The 17,418-nt window shown below is 35.5% G+C and overlaps 1 protein-coding gene across 1 annotated transcript in view; it reads right to left on the reverse strand.

Annotated features, from left to right (window-relative positions):
* The window catches only part of BBS9 (Bardet-Biedl syndrome 9), a 284,514-nt gene that overhangs the window by 137,556 nt on the left and 129,540 nt on the right, over positions 1-17,418 (reverse strand). Inside the window, exon 19 of the mRNA XM_026843854.1 lies at positions 4,352-4,534. Within this exon, the coding sequence (XP_026699655.1) occupies positions 4,352-4,534 (183 nt within the window). The remainder of the gene's footprint in view (positions 1-4,351; positions 4,535-17,418) is intronic.

The following is a 17,418-nucleotide window of genomic DNA, read 5'->3' on the forward strand; positions in this document are numbered from 1 at the left end:
ACAAAATACAAGAAGATAATTTGTATTGGCCTATGGCAAGCAATAAAATATCAAATATTTCAGCCTATTTTAAAATATTTCAGTCTGTTACTCAGTTGGAGCTTTGCATTTAAAAAGTGGTTAAAACGACAAGCAGAGTACAGAGAATATATATCACAAAAAACTAATTCCAGATGTATTTTACTGTGATTAAGACCTAGGTTGGATTATATTCTAACCAATCACAAGAATTAGTGAAAAGCAACAGTTCCAATAAATTGTAAGAATTAGAGCTCATAAAAATTTATCTCACCAAAGATGTAATTATTATCTCAAAGCTTCAAAAATACTAAACATTAATGGAAAAAATCAAGTAGAAGTTGGCCACTGTCAGTCTGGACAGAATTAAGCCTCCTGGAATTACAGAAATAACTTTATCTTTAATCTTGAGAACTTTCACTCAGTAAAGGATTCTTTCCACAAAAGGCTATTTTCTATGTTACTCAAGAACTTTACAATAAAACCCATCTGCTATCGTGCATAAAACCTAGCAGGCTATCTAGTGTTTCCCATTCATTTCGATTCAGATGATCTTACAGAAAGCACAAGCCCTTTTGATAGGAACTCCTATGACTCTTACTAGGCACTTCAAGACTTTCTTCTGACACCATGTCTTTTTCATCACTGCCTTAAAGTATATTTTTGTACTTTATCTAATCAACACTGTAAAGTAGTAAATTTATAGTCACTAACTTAAGTTAATCACACTAGATCACAGAGTCACTTAAAAATATGCATTTCTCCCTCAGGCATTTTTTTCTGCCAAATTACAACTTTAGTAAGAAATTAAGATTGAATACAGACATTTACTTGATTGGTACGATTCCAAACATAAATAAAAGGAGATTAAAATGTACTTCCTTGATGCCAGTTCATAGCTATTACTGTTAACTGTAGTATCACAAATGTGACTATAACAACAAATGGATGATTCTGATCAACGAAGTACCTGTATGTCGTTATTTGGTAACATCACGAGCACTACGAAAATATTTATTCTTCAGTAAAGTTACTATTGAAGGCTATACTGCTGAGGGCCCTCCATCAGTCCTAAAGTTAATGTCAGTATTGACAGATGTTTTTTCCCTTTGTAATATCTTAAACAAAGAAAGAATTAATAGCTCAATGATGAGACATATGAGCCATCAGTCAATCCAGACACCATGCAACCTTTATATCAAAACTATCCCATGTAGCATGAACCCTTTGAACCCTTTAAATTAGCCTGGACAAATTTCCTCCTTTCCCAAAAGGATTTCCTATTGTAAACACATGCTTTATCATAAACTCAGCATTTTTCAAATCTCTTTTTCCATCCAGACAACTCAGCTTGCTAAAGTATAATCACTGAAAAACATCCTTTAAAATGTTCTTTGCTTTTTCCATTTTTCAGACTTCATAGTACTTCAAATTGTTGTCACTCCCTGTGTTATTAGCCAATAACAAATATTATAGTCTTGCAGAACAGTCACCAACTGTCCTGCAAAAAATGAATTGCATAATAAAATCTCTGATAAATCACTAATATTGTTATGGCAATCATGGATCCATGTCTCCAAAAGCACTCTAAAATAGTTTTGTACCATATATTTAAACAGGTAGCAAAAGACAGGACTCAAAATCAGTATACATTTTAAAGTACGGTTTGCACAGAGCTGTGATACCATGCTCTGAAATACTGACAATATAGAATTCTGTATTTTTAATATGGGATTAATTTTAGTCCAACAGTAACAAAGTACATCGGACAAAACTGCATCTAACTTCTGTGCGAATAAGATTAACTTTTATTCAGTTTTGGCATCACTTTCTCAATGGTTTCATTAAATGAAGGATTACCTCATTTATTCCACTGGTCAAAAACAGAGACCTAAGAGATGTCATTCAATTTCTGGGGTTATACTCCTCAGACTGTGCAGAATTCATGAAAGAAAGACTGAAAAAAGGGAACGTCCTTGTATTTCCAATACTAAAAAAAGAGCAGCCTTTTTAGTCAATCAAGCAATACTATTTAGGTGCTAGTTAGACGTTTACTGCAGGAAATAAAATGCCAAATATCTGTTATTCCCAGAAAATCTGCAAGTTTGCAGTATTACTTCTGTTATATCTTTGTAGACAAGAAAAACCAAATTTTACACATTCTTAGACAAAAGTTTGCAGCAACAGAAACCATTTAGCAGTCTGAGAAAAAAATGGTGACAATGGGAACACAAAACGTGACTTCAGTATTTACTAAATATCTAACTGAAGTGATTGCCAGGTCTAGAAAACAAGATGCAATCTGTTCCAAATAGAATGGCATGTATGAGAATCATGTTGATGTTACGGTCAGAGAAGCATTTCTTTTTACGGTAACAGTATATTATAAACATTTCCCTTATACTAAAAAAACACTTCCATAGTTTAATGCTCACAAAGCAGAAAATTTTCCAGAGATGCAGACTGCATCCAAACTGTCTTCTAACACATTCCATCCAAATAAAAATACTAACAAACCATTGTACAGAATTGTTTGAAGAGTAAATGAAAATTCTTCAGTCTTTTCTTTTGTCAGTGTTCCACTCAACCGTTCACAAGGAAACCTGAACACTCGCTAGGAGCTTCTGTCTGTAAACCTCATTGGTATGTCAGATTTCCCTCTTTCCTGACTAAACTTCTCCTTAAATTGCATTCAGATTTCTGTGGTGCCATAACAACTTCAATATGGCACGCATTTCAGTATTTTGTAAAGGTTTCATTTCCATTTCCACCTCCAGTTATTGTCGATTTACATTTTTCATCCTGGCTGCTCTGCAGGATGTACATCCTTACAATATTTATGTGAAGTCTTACAGCTGTAACATGGAACACTGTTAACTACTATATCAAAACCACATCAAGATATAATACAGGATATCACTTCAGTATATAGGATAAGCAACAGATTTCACCGTGTTATATCAAAACATGTGTCAAAGCAATGCAATTCCTGATGGAAAAAAAAAAAAAAAGTGTGTCATGTAAAAAAATGGTTGTTTGGGCTTTTATGAGATACATATGAACTTTCTTTCAATTCTATTCGTGGGAATGCATACTCCTTGGTGGTGCAGTTTGATTTTTCAAGTTTAAATAAGGACAAAATCCAAAACAAATCTCAACAAAACTACTTTGCTTTGCCTGCTATGGGTCAATATCATGTAAAATGCCAAAAACCTTTTTTCCACCAGACGGAAATTGCAGATGATCCTAGATTCACTTGGCAGCCAGCACAAGCTTCCTAAATGGCCACAAACCATTCTAAGTATTCTGGGTATGTACCAAACCCTGGATTCACTGTACACTGCAAAAACCCTGTGCAGAGCATGAAAATGAAAACTAACGCGAACTTAGATTATTCTTATTTTTTATTCCATAGAAGTCATTTGTGAAAGGTAGCAGTATACTTTATAGTTCAGATACCTAAAATAAACTGTTGAGACATATTAATGTCACAATTTATTTCTCTTCTAACTGTGGCACACTATCTTTAAGTACTTTATTCTAGAACTCAGCAAGAAGGCTGAACTTGAAACTAGCTGGAGATCAACTCTAATTAAGTTTAGAACTTAATCCAACTAAAAAGCAATGTTTAAGTGGGGACCTTAGGCAAGAATGGAATCCAGCATTATTTTTCTTTACAGACCATTCTGCAAATTTTGCATACAAACTGACATAGTCACACTCACTAAATCAGAGCAGAATTTGCAAGATATTAACACAATGCAGAATTATCCAGAGCATGGTTTGAAGAATACATTATCTCTTCACAGTATTTTCTTTGTATAACTTTCATCCATTATATCAACCAATGTGCAAACATTGAAGACAAGTATGGCAAATGCTTAATAGATTACATATAGTGTATTAGTATGTGTATGTGTCTGTACTTCATAGTTCTATTTGAATGTGTGCATGCAAGTATACATGTATGTACATTATAATAGAATGATATTATATTAGTCTTCAAAAAATTGGAGCTATTCTGTTTGTGCTGACACCTGGACAGCTAAACTGTTTAGCTAAAACCAGCTAAACTTATGTGAGACACTCTTACTTGGTTTGATAAGGAAGGATTAAGCAGGAATTAACCGGTGTCATCCATATCTTTTAATGAAACATTCTATAATCTACTCTTACTTTCCCACTTTCCTGTGAAATCAATGCAGTTTGTAAACACTTACTTAATAAGGCTACTAAATCACTTCAAATGACACTTCAACAAAGTGTATGGGGAAATATGCAAATGTAAGCACTTAAATGAGCATTTTTCGAGCAGCTCTTAATAGATTCTTACCAGCTCTTGTGTATCTTCTGCTAGTGGCAAAAACGTAGCTTCCAGAATAGCAACTTGATCAGTGCTGAGCTTCTGCCACAGACTAATCAGCATAATCACCAGATGGGTGGCGCTTTTCAACTTTGTGAATGCCTGGAACATGTTGGCTTGATTTTCTGCTGCTGCATCTGCTAGAGCTATTACCTGCAAAAATTACAAACGTCTGTTAAGTATAATTTCACCATCCATGAACACTCAACACCGAAATTACCTTTGGCACACTCTTGTTTTCTTTTAGAAGATCCCAAGGAATTCTGTTTTCCATAAACACAAACCACAGAGTATTAAATGAGTTATCATTTATCTAGATTTTTCTTTTGAATACCCAGGGCAATTTCAAGTCCATATGGCAACAGGATTAATCTATCTGGTACAATCATAGAAAAGATTCTGTTTAGAGCATATTCTTAAGGTATTTTTGAAACTGATCCCCATCATATCACATGATACATGGTAAAAAAGAAAATTTCAGGTTTATACCACACAAGACATTAATCCCTATATGACCAGCAAGCCTACTGTATTAATGAAAAACAATACATTGATTTTATGCAATTAAAAATGCAGTATATAATTATTTCCACACAAACATAACTGCCAACTGTTATTTTATTAACTCTTCAGGTCTCTTCATGTTTTGTACCACTTGCTTCAGCTTTTATGCCAAAATGTAAACATTATGGATCATATATATGAAGGCAATACCACTTCAACTGCCAGACATTATAAAAGAATTTTCAAAATAAAATAAAACAGCAGATTCACTTCTTCTAAGATGGTAAGATAGTTTTGCTGAGTACTTCAAGATGGGGAAAAACAGATGAGCTATCACATGATATTCTACTTAGTTCAGAAATAACTTGTCATTGTATATAATATTGTCCACTCACAGCATGACAAAAAATGGTATCGGGAAAAATATTGCTATAAATGCCTTCTTTCTTGAAATATAACGTTTAGACATTTTCCACTGCTGGTGAAAAGTGAAGATGACAGTAATTTCAATATGCAGTTGCTGTCATTACAATATGACATTTTCCATGGTATTTGCACTGAATTACTTCAACTAAAGGAAAAGGGTTAAGCGTTTATCCTTGGGGAGCACAACTTACAAACCTGTTCTCCTGAATGCCACTACATCTTCCTGTTGCCCGAATAATACTCGGCTTACAGCAGCGCTGATTATCTTCATTATCATTTAAATCAACACAAAGCACCTCCCCTCAACCACTTTCTCCTGTTTATTTATCTGCAAAATGGGGTAATAGGTGCTTGACTGGAGTTGTGAAAAGCCTCACACAAATGCAGTTAAAGTGTAATTAGTATTACAACAGAATTTACAAAGTAAAACTTGTAGAGCCTGATCCATTAACATTTGGCAACAGCAGGAAAACAAAAATACTATACCATGCATCTTCAGTCGGGAAGCAAAACCAACCAGCTGTTAGCATTTGGTGGTGGAAAACTATTTTTAATCTACAACACTGGCATTAGAGATGTGTGTGTGTTCCCTCCAAGCTCCCATGTGACTGGGAAGATAAAGAAAACAGAATTTTAGGGAACTATAAATATGAAACATTTCAAACAAAACATGTTGATAGCTTTTGGTTTAGATTTTAAAATGTAATGTTTCCAAATAAAATGGAGAACCCACAGGACAGTGATGAGTTCAAATACTACATAAATCAGAGCCAAGAAAAAAAAAAAAAAAGCCTAGCTAAACATGTGAAGAAGATAGAAATTAATAGAGAAATTAATCCCAAATAGTGAAAGCCAACATGACATAATTTCATTAGAGAAGAGTAACAGTATCACAGACATGTCATCTGATGTAACTGTGCCCACATTCAGTTTGCTCTGACCAAAGCCCTGATGTTCTTCATATCTCATTTTCTATACAAGGTGTAGTTCCATATTGCAGTTTCTTTTCAACGGAGTTATGGGTGACAAAGCTACATGATAAACATGACCCTACATAGTATGCAACATCAATTGCATCTGATCACTGTAACCAGTAACGAGTCTTTCATGAATTCCTAGGTGGTGTCTCACTGTGCTGTATTTCAACTTACACTGTACTGTATACCTCAGAAGCATAAATCGCATAAAGAGAAGTAACTGACATGGCCTTTTACCTTAAGGATACTTCATTTCAGAATTTGCTTTCATTCCATTTCATAACCATGAACAAAGGAGATGCTCACCTTTTCACTGGCCAGAGATGTAAAACAAATATCCCAGTACTCCCAAACAATACCCAATATACAAAGCCTATAAGCTATTTTGAGAACAGCTTTATAAAAAAACTCGAAAAAGTACAACTGTTAAAAAAAACTTGCGTTTGGTACAAAATTCTATAGTTCTGAAGGCACAATAATACAAGACATATTATACCAGTGACAAGCCCAAATTTCTAAAGGAAAATTCCAGTCTTTGAGTGTTGCAGGTCACTGAAACATACAGCAATAAAATCTTTACATGACTATATATATACTGTTACACTTGCAGAGAAACCAGAGGGGAAAAAATATTTCTAAAGTACTAATAGATGAAGAAATGACCTAATATAGCTTTCTGAGATCTGGAATATCAGGATAATACAATATGAACTACCATATGATAACACAGGCACACAGAATCATGGCAGTTTTAAGAAGCCTATACCACAGACAGAAAAAAGGTTGTCAAACAGCAACCTTTGAGATATGCTGAGAACTGAAAGTCAAAACAACACAGAAAGCAGCTGGAAGGGACTCAAGATACTTTGACCATACGTGGTTCCACAGTAACTACTTAATATGATGAGGAAAAAAGAAATCTTTCCTCAAAGAGGAAAACTACTCTAAACATCTCCCAGGACATCAGCTATAAGTTTACAAAGAATTCTTCATTCAAAAGCTTGCAGAATTTAAGGATTAATACATTCTAAAAACATGACATTCACATTTTTATTATTTTATTTTCACCTGAACATTATCTCATTGTATTTTACAATAGCTGAGGGAAATAAAGAATCTATACCCTTTGCAAACCCATATCCTAGTCTCTTCAGACTCATTCACTGTTTCTTGATAAATTCCCAAATATATCTTCAATTTTCACAATAGCTATTCAATCTGTTTAGTTAAGATATATTTTATCATCTTTCTAAACAAATATAAAATAAAAATAAAAGGAAGTCTCTACTTGTCTCACTTTTTCACAGGATAGGTGGAAAAATAAATATATTGCAATTTGCAGTCCCAAGCGTAGCTTAGATGAAAAGATTTTAGACCAACTGGAAACTATCAAGTAAAAAGTACATCTATATTGCATAATATTGTTTATTTCTCCTTCAATATCACAAATCTGTCAAACAAATAAAATTAAAAGTAAGTTTTTCAAACTTTCTTTCTAAAAGCAATAGAAGAAAGGGAAGTGGTTGATGCAGGAATGATGGAATGGGTTGAAAGTACAATATTGAATATATATTTTTACAACCGATCAAAACTTGGTTTTCACTTACATCCTTTTTTGTTTAAATTTTTCTACCCAAATTCTTGCTCTGTTCCAATACACCTACCTACAGTAAAGTGCAGACCCATTATGTTACTAATGAAAGCATGTTGTAAAAAGAAAGTACTACTCTCTAAATTAAGACATTTAAGATTTTTACTAAATTTCATATTCACAGTTGCAATGGTAATGCTGAAATCGAGAAGTGTTTTTATAATCTTGAGAACTTCAGTCCTCAACACTATTACCAGGATTCAACTGCAATAATTTCCAAGCATAAGGCATTTCTTATGTCTTCAGCCTTAACTGTTCAAGCAGAAAGATTCCTCTACATGATTATTTCATTGCTAAGTAGATCTGATGTCAAGCATTTGAAAACTGTAAACTAATGGTGATTCAAGTTTCAAAAACAATCAGATTTCTCCATTTCTAGTGCTTACTTAGAGATATTTTTCAGAGCATTGTTTAACATCCAGCAGTAACTTCAAAATTACTAATCCCTCATGAAAAAGGCTTGCAACATACCCACTCTTGTATATTCAGACAAGTTCCTTGAAGCAATAATGAACATTACTCCCCAAGGCTTATTCCAATAATACAAAAAAACACAAACACAATTCCAAAAATACAAAATGCCTTCTTATTAGCTGGCTAGGAAGTTGATTAAAACTTTGAAAAACTAAAGGGCAAGAAATGAGTATGAAGTTTCAAGAAGCCTTCTTTTGAGTTGGTAGTATATTTTCTTGAAGTCCCTAACACCACTGGGACTGAAGACTCTCACAGGTTTTATGCCATATTCTAAAATGGAGAACAGGAAATGTAACTGACAATTTGTTTTTCTTTTTTTTAAAACAGCCAAGAAAAACAGAAATGTCTACCACTGGTGAAACTTTAGCCAACTAGTCTTATTCTCACCTACTTCTATCACACTGGGTTCAGCTTCTAGTAAATTTGAAGTATCTTCATTTTTAGCAGAAATCCAGTTTGAAGTTTGGCATTTAAGGAATACAGAATCACTTTACATTTCATCCATAGCACTTAGGAGCAAGTATTCTATACAAAATTTGTTAGAAGATGACAAAAAAACATCATAAATGTAATTATGCTGAAATGGACACAGGGATGACAAATTATCAAGGCTATTATGAACTCCCCAGTAAATTAATCCATAATCAAAGCCTTTATAAAAAAAAAAAAAAAAAAAAAAAAAAAAAAAAAAAAAAAAAAAGAGATCACAGGCTCACAGATCTCTTCCAACAATTGTTCTTATGGAATAATTAGAGGTAGGTAATTGATCCAAACCCTTCCAACAATTTTTAAACTAAATTAGATTTTCATAAAGGAGTATTTTAATACATATAAAGCAGAAAAAAATAGAGAGCTGAGAATGCTAGGATTACTGCTTGTTCATTCCTATTGCAACAGGACATTTACTACTACCTTATTTCATCTTTTCCCACATTCACTCATTTTAGAGAGGGAAATACAACTCCAGTACTAAATCTGTAACAAGATCTAATGGAATAACTTTTTGTAGTTTCAACGAGTCTCCATCACATGTCCTAGTTCACACAGAACATATAAGCATTTAAAGTAAAATATTATTTTCCTTATAAACCCCTTTGTTTACCCTGCACACATGGCATGCAACTACATACAGAAGCTAACACACCAGCAAAGCAAACCTTTAAAACAGGTAAAACAACTTAAGTGACAATATCCACTTAATTAATAAAATCGTGAGTATTCCTTATTCTAGGAGTAAACTTTTTTTTTTTTTTTTAAACTGGCAATTCTCAAAGTAGTTTACAAAGTAACAAAACGTTGATTAGCAGCCTGATTCCCTGTGCAGACCACCTCACTCAGCAACCATTGTGCACACAGCTTTTGACAGGTGACTAAAGCTTTATGGAATGCAGGCAAAGATATCCATGTCAGGGAGAGATCCTTATCAAACACTCCCTCGCCAGAAAGAATAACCATGTCATTCCCGCAAGGGAGCACTTCTAAACACTGTGGCATTCCCACAGTGCTGCAATGGGCACATGAGAGCGCACATTGGGATTAAGTACCCCAGGCCACAATTATCTGACCCCTGTAACAATGCGTTGGCTAGTGCTAACCATGACTGCAGTTTTTAAAACTGTGGCATAGGCCCACCGTGACAACAACAAAGCATCAATTCAGCAGACACCAAATACTCAACTTTCAAGTGAAGCTCAAAATTATCTCAATCTGAGAAGACAGCGGACACAAAAGACATTGCAGCATGACAACCCATGCACCCAGCTACCTCCTGAAATTCTATTGCCTCACCCGATGAACGTGAAATTATTGATCATCGGAAGTAATTACTACTGCAATAGGTGTTTCTGGAAACTAGAACAGCCAGATTAAGGAAATACCCTAGGTGGCAAGGGAAGTTGTGCGGCTTTGTTTTCTTCTATTCATGACAGAATTATCATTAGCAGCTCTGTGGCACTTTTCTAAATTGGAATTTTCCATGAAGCAGTATCGTTTAGAAGCACAACACAGGTTACAGGTTAAGATGGCAGTCAACTCAAACACTCTATAGGAGCCAAATGCATGTACTGTCTGAATTCAGAAACTTCCACCGAAACTTCACATGTATCAAAGCTGTGTTTTACCTTCAGAAACCAAAGTGATAGTAGATTATTATCATGGAGAATCACACTGCATCATTTATTTTATTTTGTTTTAAGAACTAGTGACAACAATGTTAACAAGAAAATCTTTTGGGATAAAGTAACTTTCACTTCAACTATAGAGAAACATAGTAGAAAGAATATGGTCAGTTCAAAAGCAAAAAGAGATCTCCACCTTTTCACTTTTCCTCTTTAGAACACTCCATAAGAAAACAGATTATTACTTTGTCTTCCAAGTGTCTCTTGCCCCAGATTTTATCTATATCAATATGACTAGACATTTTATTGAAATAATATTTACTGGGTTCAGAACCCTGGGCACCTGAGTGCATTATCCAAAAGTACTTGGTTGTTAATACATTTAAATCCAAATTAAAACCCAGACAGATCAGTGTCACCCTGCCCCACTGGAAATTTCTATTTTGTCTGGACTAAGTATTTAAACAAGGTATGCCAGTGTATAATCCAAGCATGAAGATCACCTGGTTAGCTCTATTTTAAATAGGTATGATCTAATTAAAGGAAACATATTTCTCTAAATCTAAACATGCAGCTCTTCATATGCATAAATCAATTTTGAAAAATTTTCTGTTTTAGCAATACTAATCCAGTGGCAAAGAAACTGCTTGTCTGCATCACTGTTGCCAGTTTACTAGTTTCATTTAAACACATCTTAGTGTTTCATAATGCCTATCATTACCTGAGCTGCCTTGTTTAAATCCATGGTAACAGAAAAGAATTCCTGTTGTCTCTGGTGTTCCATCTGCTGTAAGGATTTCAGTTAAGATTATTTTAACTTCCTAGAATGGTTTGGGTTGGAAAGGATCTTAAAGATCATCTAGTTCCAACACCCCTGCCCTGGGCAGGGACACCTTCCACTAGACCAGGTTGCTCAAAGCCCCGTCCAACCCAGTCTTGAACACTTCCAAGCAGGGGACATCTACAGCTTCTCTGCACAACCTGTTCCAGTGCCTCACCACCCTCACAGTGGAGAACTTCCTTACATCTAATGTCAACATACCCCTTTCAGTTTAAAAGGCATTACCCCCTGTCCTATCACTACATGCCCTTGTAAAGAGTCCCTCCCTATCTTTCCTGTAGCCCCTTTAAGCACTGGAAGGCCACTGTAAGGTCTCCCCGGAGCCTTCTCTTCTCCAGGCTGAACACCCCGAACTCTCTCAGCCTGTCCTCACAGGGGAGGTTCTCCAGCCCCTGATCATCTTCATGGCCTCCTCTGGACTCGCTCCAACATGTCCTTCTTATATTGGGGACCCCAGAGCTGGACACAGCACTGCAGGTGGGGACTCAAGAGAGCGGAGTAGAGGGGGAGAATCCCCCGACCTTGCCCTGCTGGCTACACTTCTCTTGATGCATCCCGGGACACAGGTGGCTTTCTGGGCTGCAAGTGCACATTGCTGTCAGGTTTCCATCCACTGCTACTCCCAAGTCATTCTCTGCAGGGCTGCTCTCAATCCACTCATTGCCCAGCCTGTATTTGTGCTTGGAATTGCCCTGACCTACATGTAGGATCTTGTACTTGTGCTTGTTGAACTCCATGAGGTTTGCACAGTCCCACCTCTCCAACCTGTCCAGGTCCCTCTGGATGGCACATCCCTTCCCTCCAGCGTGTTGACCGCAAAACACAGCTCGGTATCATCAGCAAACTTGCTGAGGTCCACTCAATCTCATTGTCCATGTCGCCGACAATGTTAAACAGCATCAATCCCAACACCAACCCCTGAGGAATGCCACTCGTCACTGCTCTCCATTCAAACACAGTGGTTGACCACAACTCTGCCATTAGACCACAATCATCCAACCAATTCACGATCCACTGAGTGGTTCATCCATCAAATCCATGTCTCTTCAATTTAGAGAGAAATTTTTTCATTAATGCATTTGATAAATATACTTTTCTCTATTTGCTTGTTTGTGGGTTTTTTTTCAGGGGTTTAACATTTGTGGGAAGCTAGATGAATTAATATGGTCAATAGGAAAAACACACAAAAAAAATTTAGAATACCTGACAGTTGATCTCCTTTTGATAGCCTATCCACAAGTAAATATTGCAGATAGTTTTGAATGTAAGAATCTTCTTGTTATTTCATACAACTGTTAAATACCAAAATGAGGCAAAAAAAAGAAAAAAAAATCTTGAGGAAAGAGTACAAATATATTCCAAAATACATATACTTTCCAATACATTTAGAAGCAAGTTCTACATTATAAAATCCAAATTTAAAAGCAGAGTTATAAAATTAGTAGCTTATCTGAATGAAATAACATCTGTTACAAATTACACAAAACCTAAGAAGCCATTAAGTTACAATGAATTCTTTACTTGCCCCTTCAAAACAAAAGTTCCATTTAAGCATAGAGATGTGCTAAATAACACGCAGCGATTTCACAGAATCTCTGCTAGTCAGTGAACACTGAAGACAGTTTCACTGTGAAGCTGTGGTTGAATTGGCAGCAATGTATAAAAACATACAGCCAAACATTAGCTAAATGGAGACAGAGGGGTGGAGAGATTATACCAAATATATGGTATTATGTGATGATGGCCAAAAAAATTTTACAACAAAGGAACAAATTTTAAACAGCGAAGTTTCATGCTTTGTTTATTAACATAAGCTGTGAACCTAAACAAATTATTCTTAAAATTAAGAGGACCTTCTTCCTACAAATTTCTAATTGTATTCCAGTTCAATGAGATCTATGGATGGCCAGGAAATAATGAGAGACCTATTACATCCTACTTCTGCCAACATTTACATACAAAATGAATGGGTAAAATCAAGGATTTGCTAACTCCAGTGAGAACATTTAATTGACTCAGTAAAAGCAGGATTTAATCCTGTTGAAGACCACTACTCTTTGTGTGAGCAGTCATTTGCAGCACGTTAGATATCAGGTGATGAATGTAGCTTTAGAAATGTAGAATAAATCCACAAATCCTTGCTTCCAAGAAAGTACATAGTAAAACACATCTAAATCAGGCTCATCTCATATTTGTATTTTATTATAATAATGAAAAACAATAAACATTTTGACAAATACATCTTTTAAAAGTTAATTAAAAAATCCAACTAACACATAATATAGATATTTTTCCAACTGTATAGATGAACACAATGACATTCCATAAAATTCTGTTCCAACACCTTTAACAATAAAAGTTTAATATTAAACAAATCATCAAGACAGTCAAGACAGTGAAGCTCTAAACTAAAGTTCCAACCATTAAACTTGCCCACCCAATCCCACTTGTGATTTTGGCACTTCTGCTCTATACTGAACCACCTGAGGAAATTTCCAGACCTCCCCATTCAGAGTGAGCTAACGTATAATTCTAAGTGATTAGTAAACACTGTGGTTGCTAACACTGTCTGGGAGTAACAGAAAGACTCAGAAAGATTAAATTAAAATAATACACTCTGGAAACTAATTCTAAACATAGCAATCAAAGAAACTGGATGGCAGGCTAATTAGAAGCTCAACTACAACACTAATTTCAGGACATCTCTAATTAAAATACTTTTCTATTTTGAGATACTTTATAGAATTTCTCTATTATTAGTAAAAGCTTGAGAACATGTGCCAGTACCTTTGGAAATAAAATCACTTCTCAAGTCAAAGTGCAAAGGTCTCAAAAGATATTAATTGCTTCCTTGAATACTTTGCCTGTGAATTACATGTTGTGATGAAATGCAGGTTTTATAAAACTCAGTCAAAAACACTATCTATAGTGGATATAGAAAAGACTGGAGTTCACTAGGTTTTGCTGGATTTACTATCAAAAAAAAAGAAAAATGGTTTCAAAACAGTCATTCGGTGAAATTAAAAATTCACTGTTCATGCAAGGTGCCACAACAGTCAATTTCAGACAAAGCAGACTCTTGCATTCCTCCACAGATGAAGTACAGCCCAGACCACAATAATGCTTGCTCCACAACAATATCCAGCAAATAACCTTTACAAACTTGAACTGCACCCTTCTTCATATAATATTTAGCTCCTATGCCAACAGCTATTGCCATACAGGTGTGATTATTTTCAGTGATGTAGATTGCAATTTATGGAAGCCAAACAAAAATTGATAGACCAAAAATATTCTACTGCCAAGTCACACAGCAGGTGGACTTAACCTAATAACAAAGAAGCCAAGAGCTTATCATATTCCTGCCTGGGACCCTCCATCTATAGAAAAATAAAGAAACCAAAAAAGGAACCACCTGAAGTAACATTACAGTGTATTCAATGGCAACTCTTAAGGTGGTCATCAAAAGAACATATATTTTTAGGTCACCTAATTCATTGTGCTGCAGATAATGGCCAGTGATGCTCATTCTTCTGCACACCTTGAACTGCACCTTCTAACTCTCTTATCTCAAACTGATAAATTAAGACAATTCCTACCTGAAATACCCTGCTAATTCACAAGCACAAAGCCCACAGGAACAGAATCAGGTGCAGTTTTCTTTACATGCACACCTGTCCTAGCCACACAATAAACTCAGGCAGTGTATTCTGCCAGTTAAGTATAGGAGTTAGAACTTAAGCAGAAATCAAAAATAAAACCAAAATAAGCAAATGTTTTTCCCCCAAACTGATACATCTTATTAAAATGAGCTGCAAAATGAGTAATTATTTTAGTGTGTAAAAATTATTTTATCACAGGATTATTCTGACAAAGGAAGCAAGTCTCACCATAGGCTATGGATTGGTGTCCAATAAAGTAAATGCCAACATTAGATATGCATGTTCGTATTTACAGGATTGGGGCTTTATTATTAATAATAACATTCTGTGTTGTTCTCCTGCTACACTTCTAAATGTTTCTGAAGATATATGGCTTTCTAACATTCATTTCAAAATACATTATTTAATGATGCATTTATAATCTCTTAGTCTTTGAGAAATGCCATGAAAACACAGTTCAAAATTGGTAGTGTAAGCAAAACTCCTTCACCCATGTCTTTGGAAATATGACTTTTTCTCTACTTTCAGAAGGGAGACTGCTAACTCCACTCATACACCACATTGTTGCTCTTTTTCTTAAAATTAATGAAAAAATAGAAGAGTTAACAGATTAAAGAATCTCCTTCCAATACATTTATTAGCACCAATTCTCTACTGAAAGAACAGCTGTGTGGCAAACTTGCTAATTTTTGAGATAAATACATTTTTGACCTAGCCTCACTACCTTGTATGCTGACAGAAAAGCAAGACAGTTCAGGCCAACCTAGAGTTAAAGGCGGAACAATCTCTTACCTTCAAAAAGGCTTTGGAGACACACTCAAAAAGTTCAATTCAACTCTACTTCCTAGAAGAAAGCCATTTTTTCCATGAAGGAAAAAAGCATTAAACAGCCTACCACCGAATGCCAAGAATTAATGCATTTATATTGCAGCTTTCCATGCAAACATCTCACCCCTTGACTTCTCCTTTATTCTAACAGACAGCTGAGTCTATAGAGGAGATGGGACAAGATGTGCAAGGTCTTTATTAAGTCCTGCTGACCTAGACTAAGATTCCCTCTGGGGCTGCTAGAAGTAGGGGAGTAGAGGAAAGAGATAGCAAGTGTCAGTGTCCAAAATGTGATAATTAACCTTGTAACTTTTTCTGTTTTACGTCTAGAAAAAAATCTGCTCATTGTCTGAGCAGAAGTTTATGGATAGTTCTACTGCATAATATTTGGATTAACAAATATACCCTCAGTCATGCAGAGCAGGAAAGAGCTCGTTTTTCAACACTAATATATAACCACACGCAAACACACCCCACTAAATTAGTAACAAATGCTCTTACTGATTTTGGCTGAGATAGGTCTTCTGATAAGAAAAGATTTTCCTTTAAAAGAAACCCTCAATTTAAACACTTGTCTTGTTCCCCTGATGTGATACAGCTGAAGTTCATGCCCTGGTTCAGTCAAATCTAATAGTTTTAACTTACTTTCAACCATTACTGGTCAAAACAAGATGTATTCAAAATGGTATTTATGTTTGCTTTATTCTATTGCATCAAAGTTAGGAAAACACATCTGGGTAGCGTACATTTTAGCCACAGTGCCGACCAAAAATCCAGATAAACGTTTTGTCTAGAGGGATGACTAAATAAGTTGGCCAAATATCAGAACAAATTCACTTTGATGTTTCAAGTTGGTGGAGCTCAGAAACATGACGTAAATTATACAGTTATATCCTCTGAAAGAGTAGCATACATCTCTTCCTTTAGCATCTGCTGGGGGAAAATAAAATAAAGCAGCAGTCATTATGAACGATGGCAGAATTTAACATGATTAAAATTGTAGTAACCCAAGGAAAAACATTTGTCTACTTTCACTCATATTCATACCTTTTTCTGGACCATCTCCAGTGCTTGCCTCCACAAAAATGCCTTGGAGTCTACTTAGGAGCCCACAGAGAAGGATGGCATTTGACATTCCCCCTGCAGGTGCACACAGCTGAACCCAGACTGAATCAGCAGGTTCTATGTCAGCAATTCACTCAGATGCTGAGGCACTTTTCAAAAGTAACAATGAAAATATATAAAAATAGATAAAACCTCATATCAGGTGTAGAACTAACTTACTGAGCTCCATCGATCACATAAGAAAGCAGACAGCTGGCAAGTTGTTAAATGATAGGACTGGAGAGAATTACTGAGCACCATTCCTGTGGGAAGAAGTACTAAAGAAAACCTGCTGTGCAATGAGAATATGAATCGAACATTATGTTCTCTTCTAAATGGAAAATTCCTAGGGGAAAATATAAAAGAAAAATGATTTCCCTAAGGAAATAACTCCATTGCAAAGCTTACCGTTAAAGGAACTGGAGGAAGAAACGTCTGCTACCCTCACGGAGC

This window comes from Athene cunicularia, assembly GCF_003259725.1.
Source record: "Athene cunicularia isolate RWA chromosome 2 unlocalized genomic scaffold, athCun1 chr2_part2, whole genome shotgun sequence".
Classification (NCBI taxonomy): Eukaryota; Metazoa; Chordata; class Aves; order Strigiformes; family Strigidae; genus Athene; species Athene cunicularia.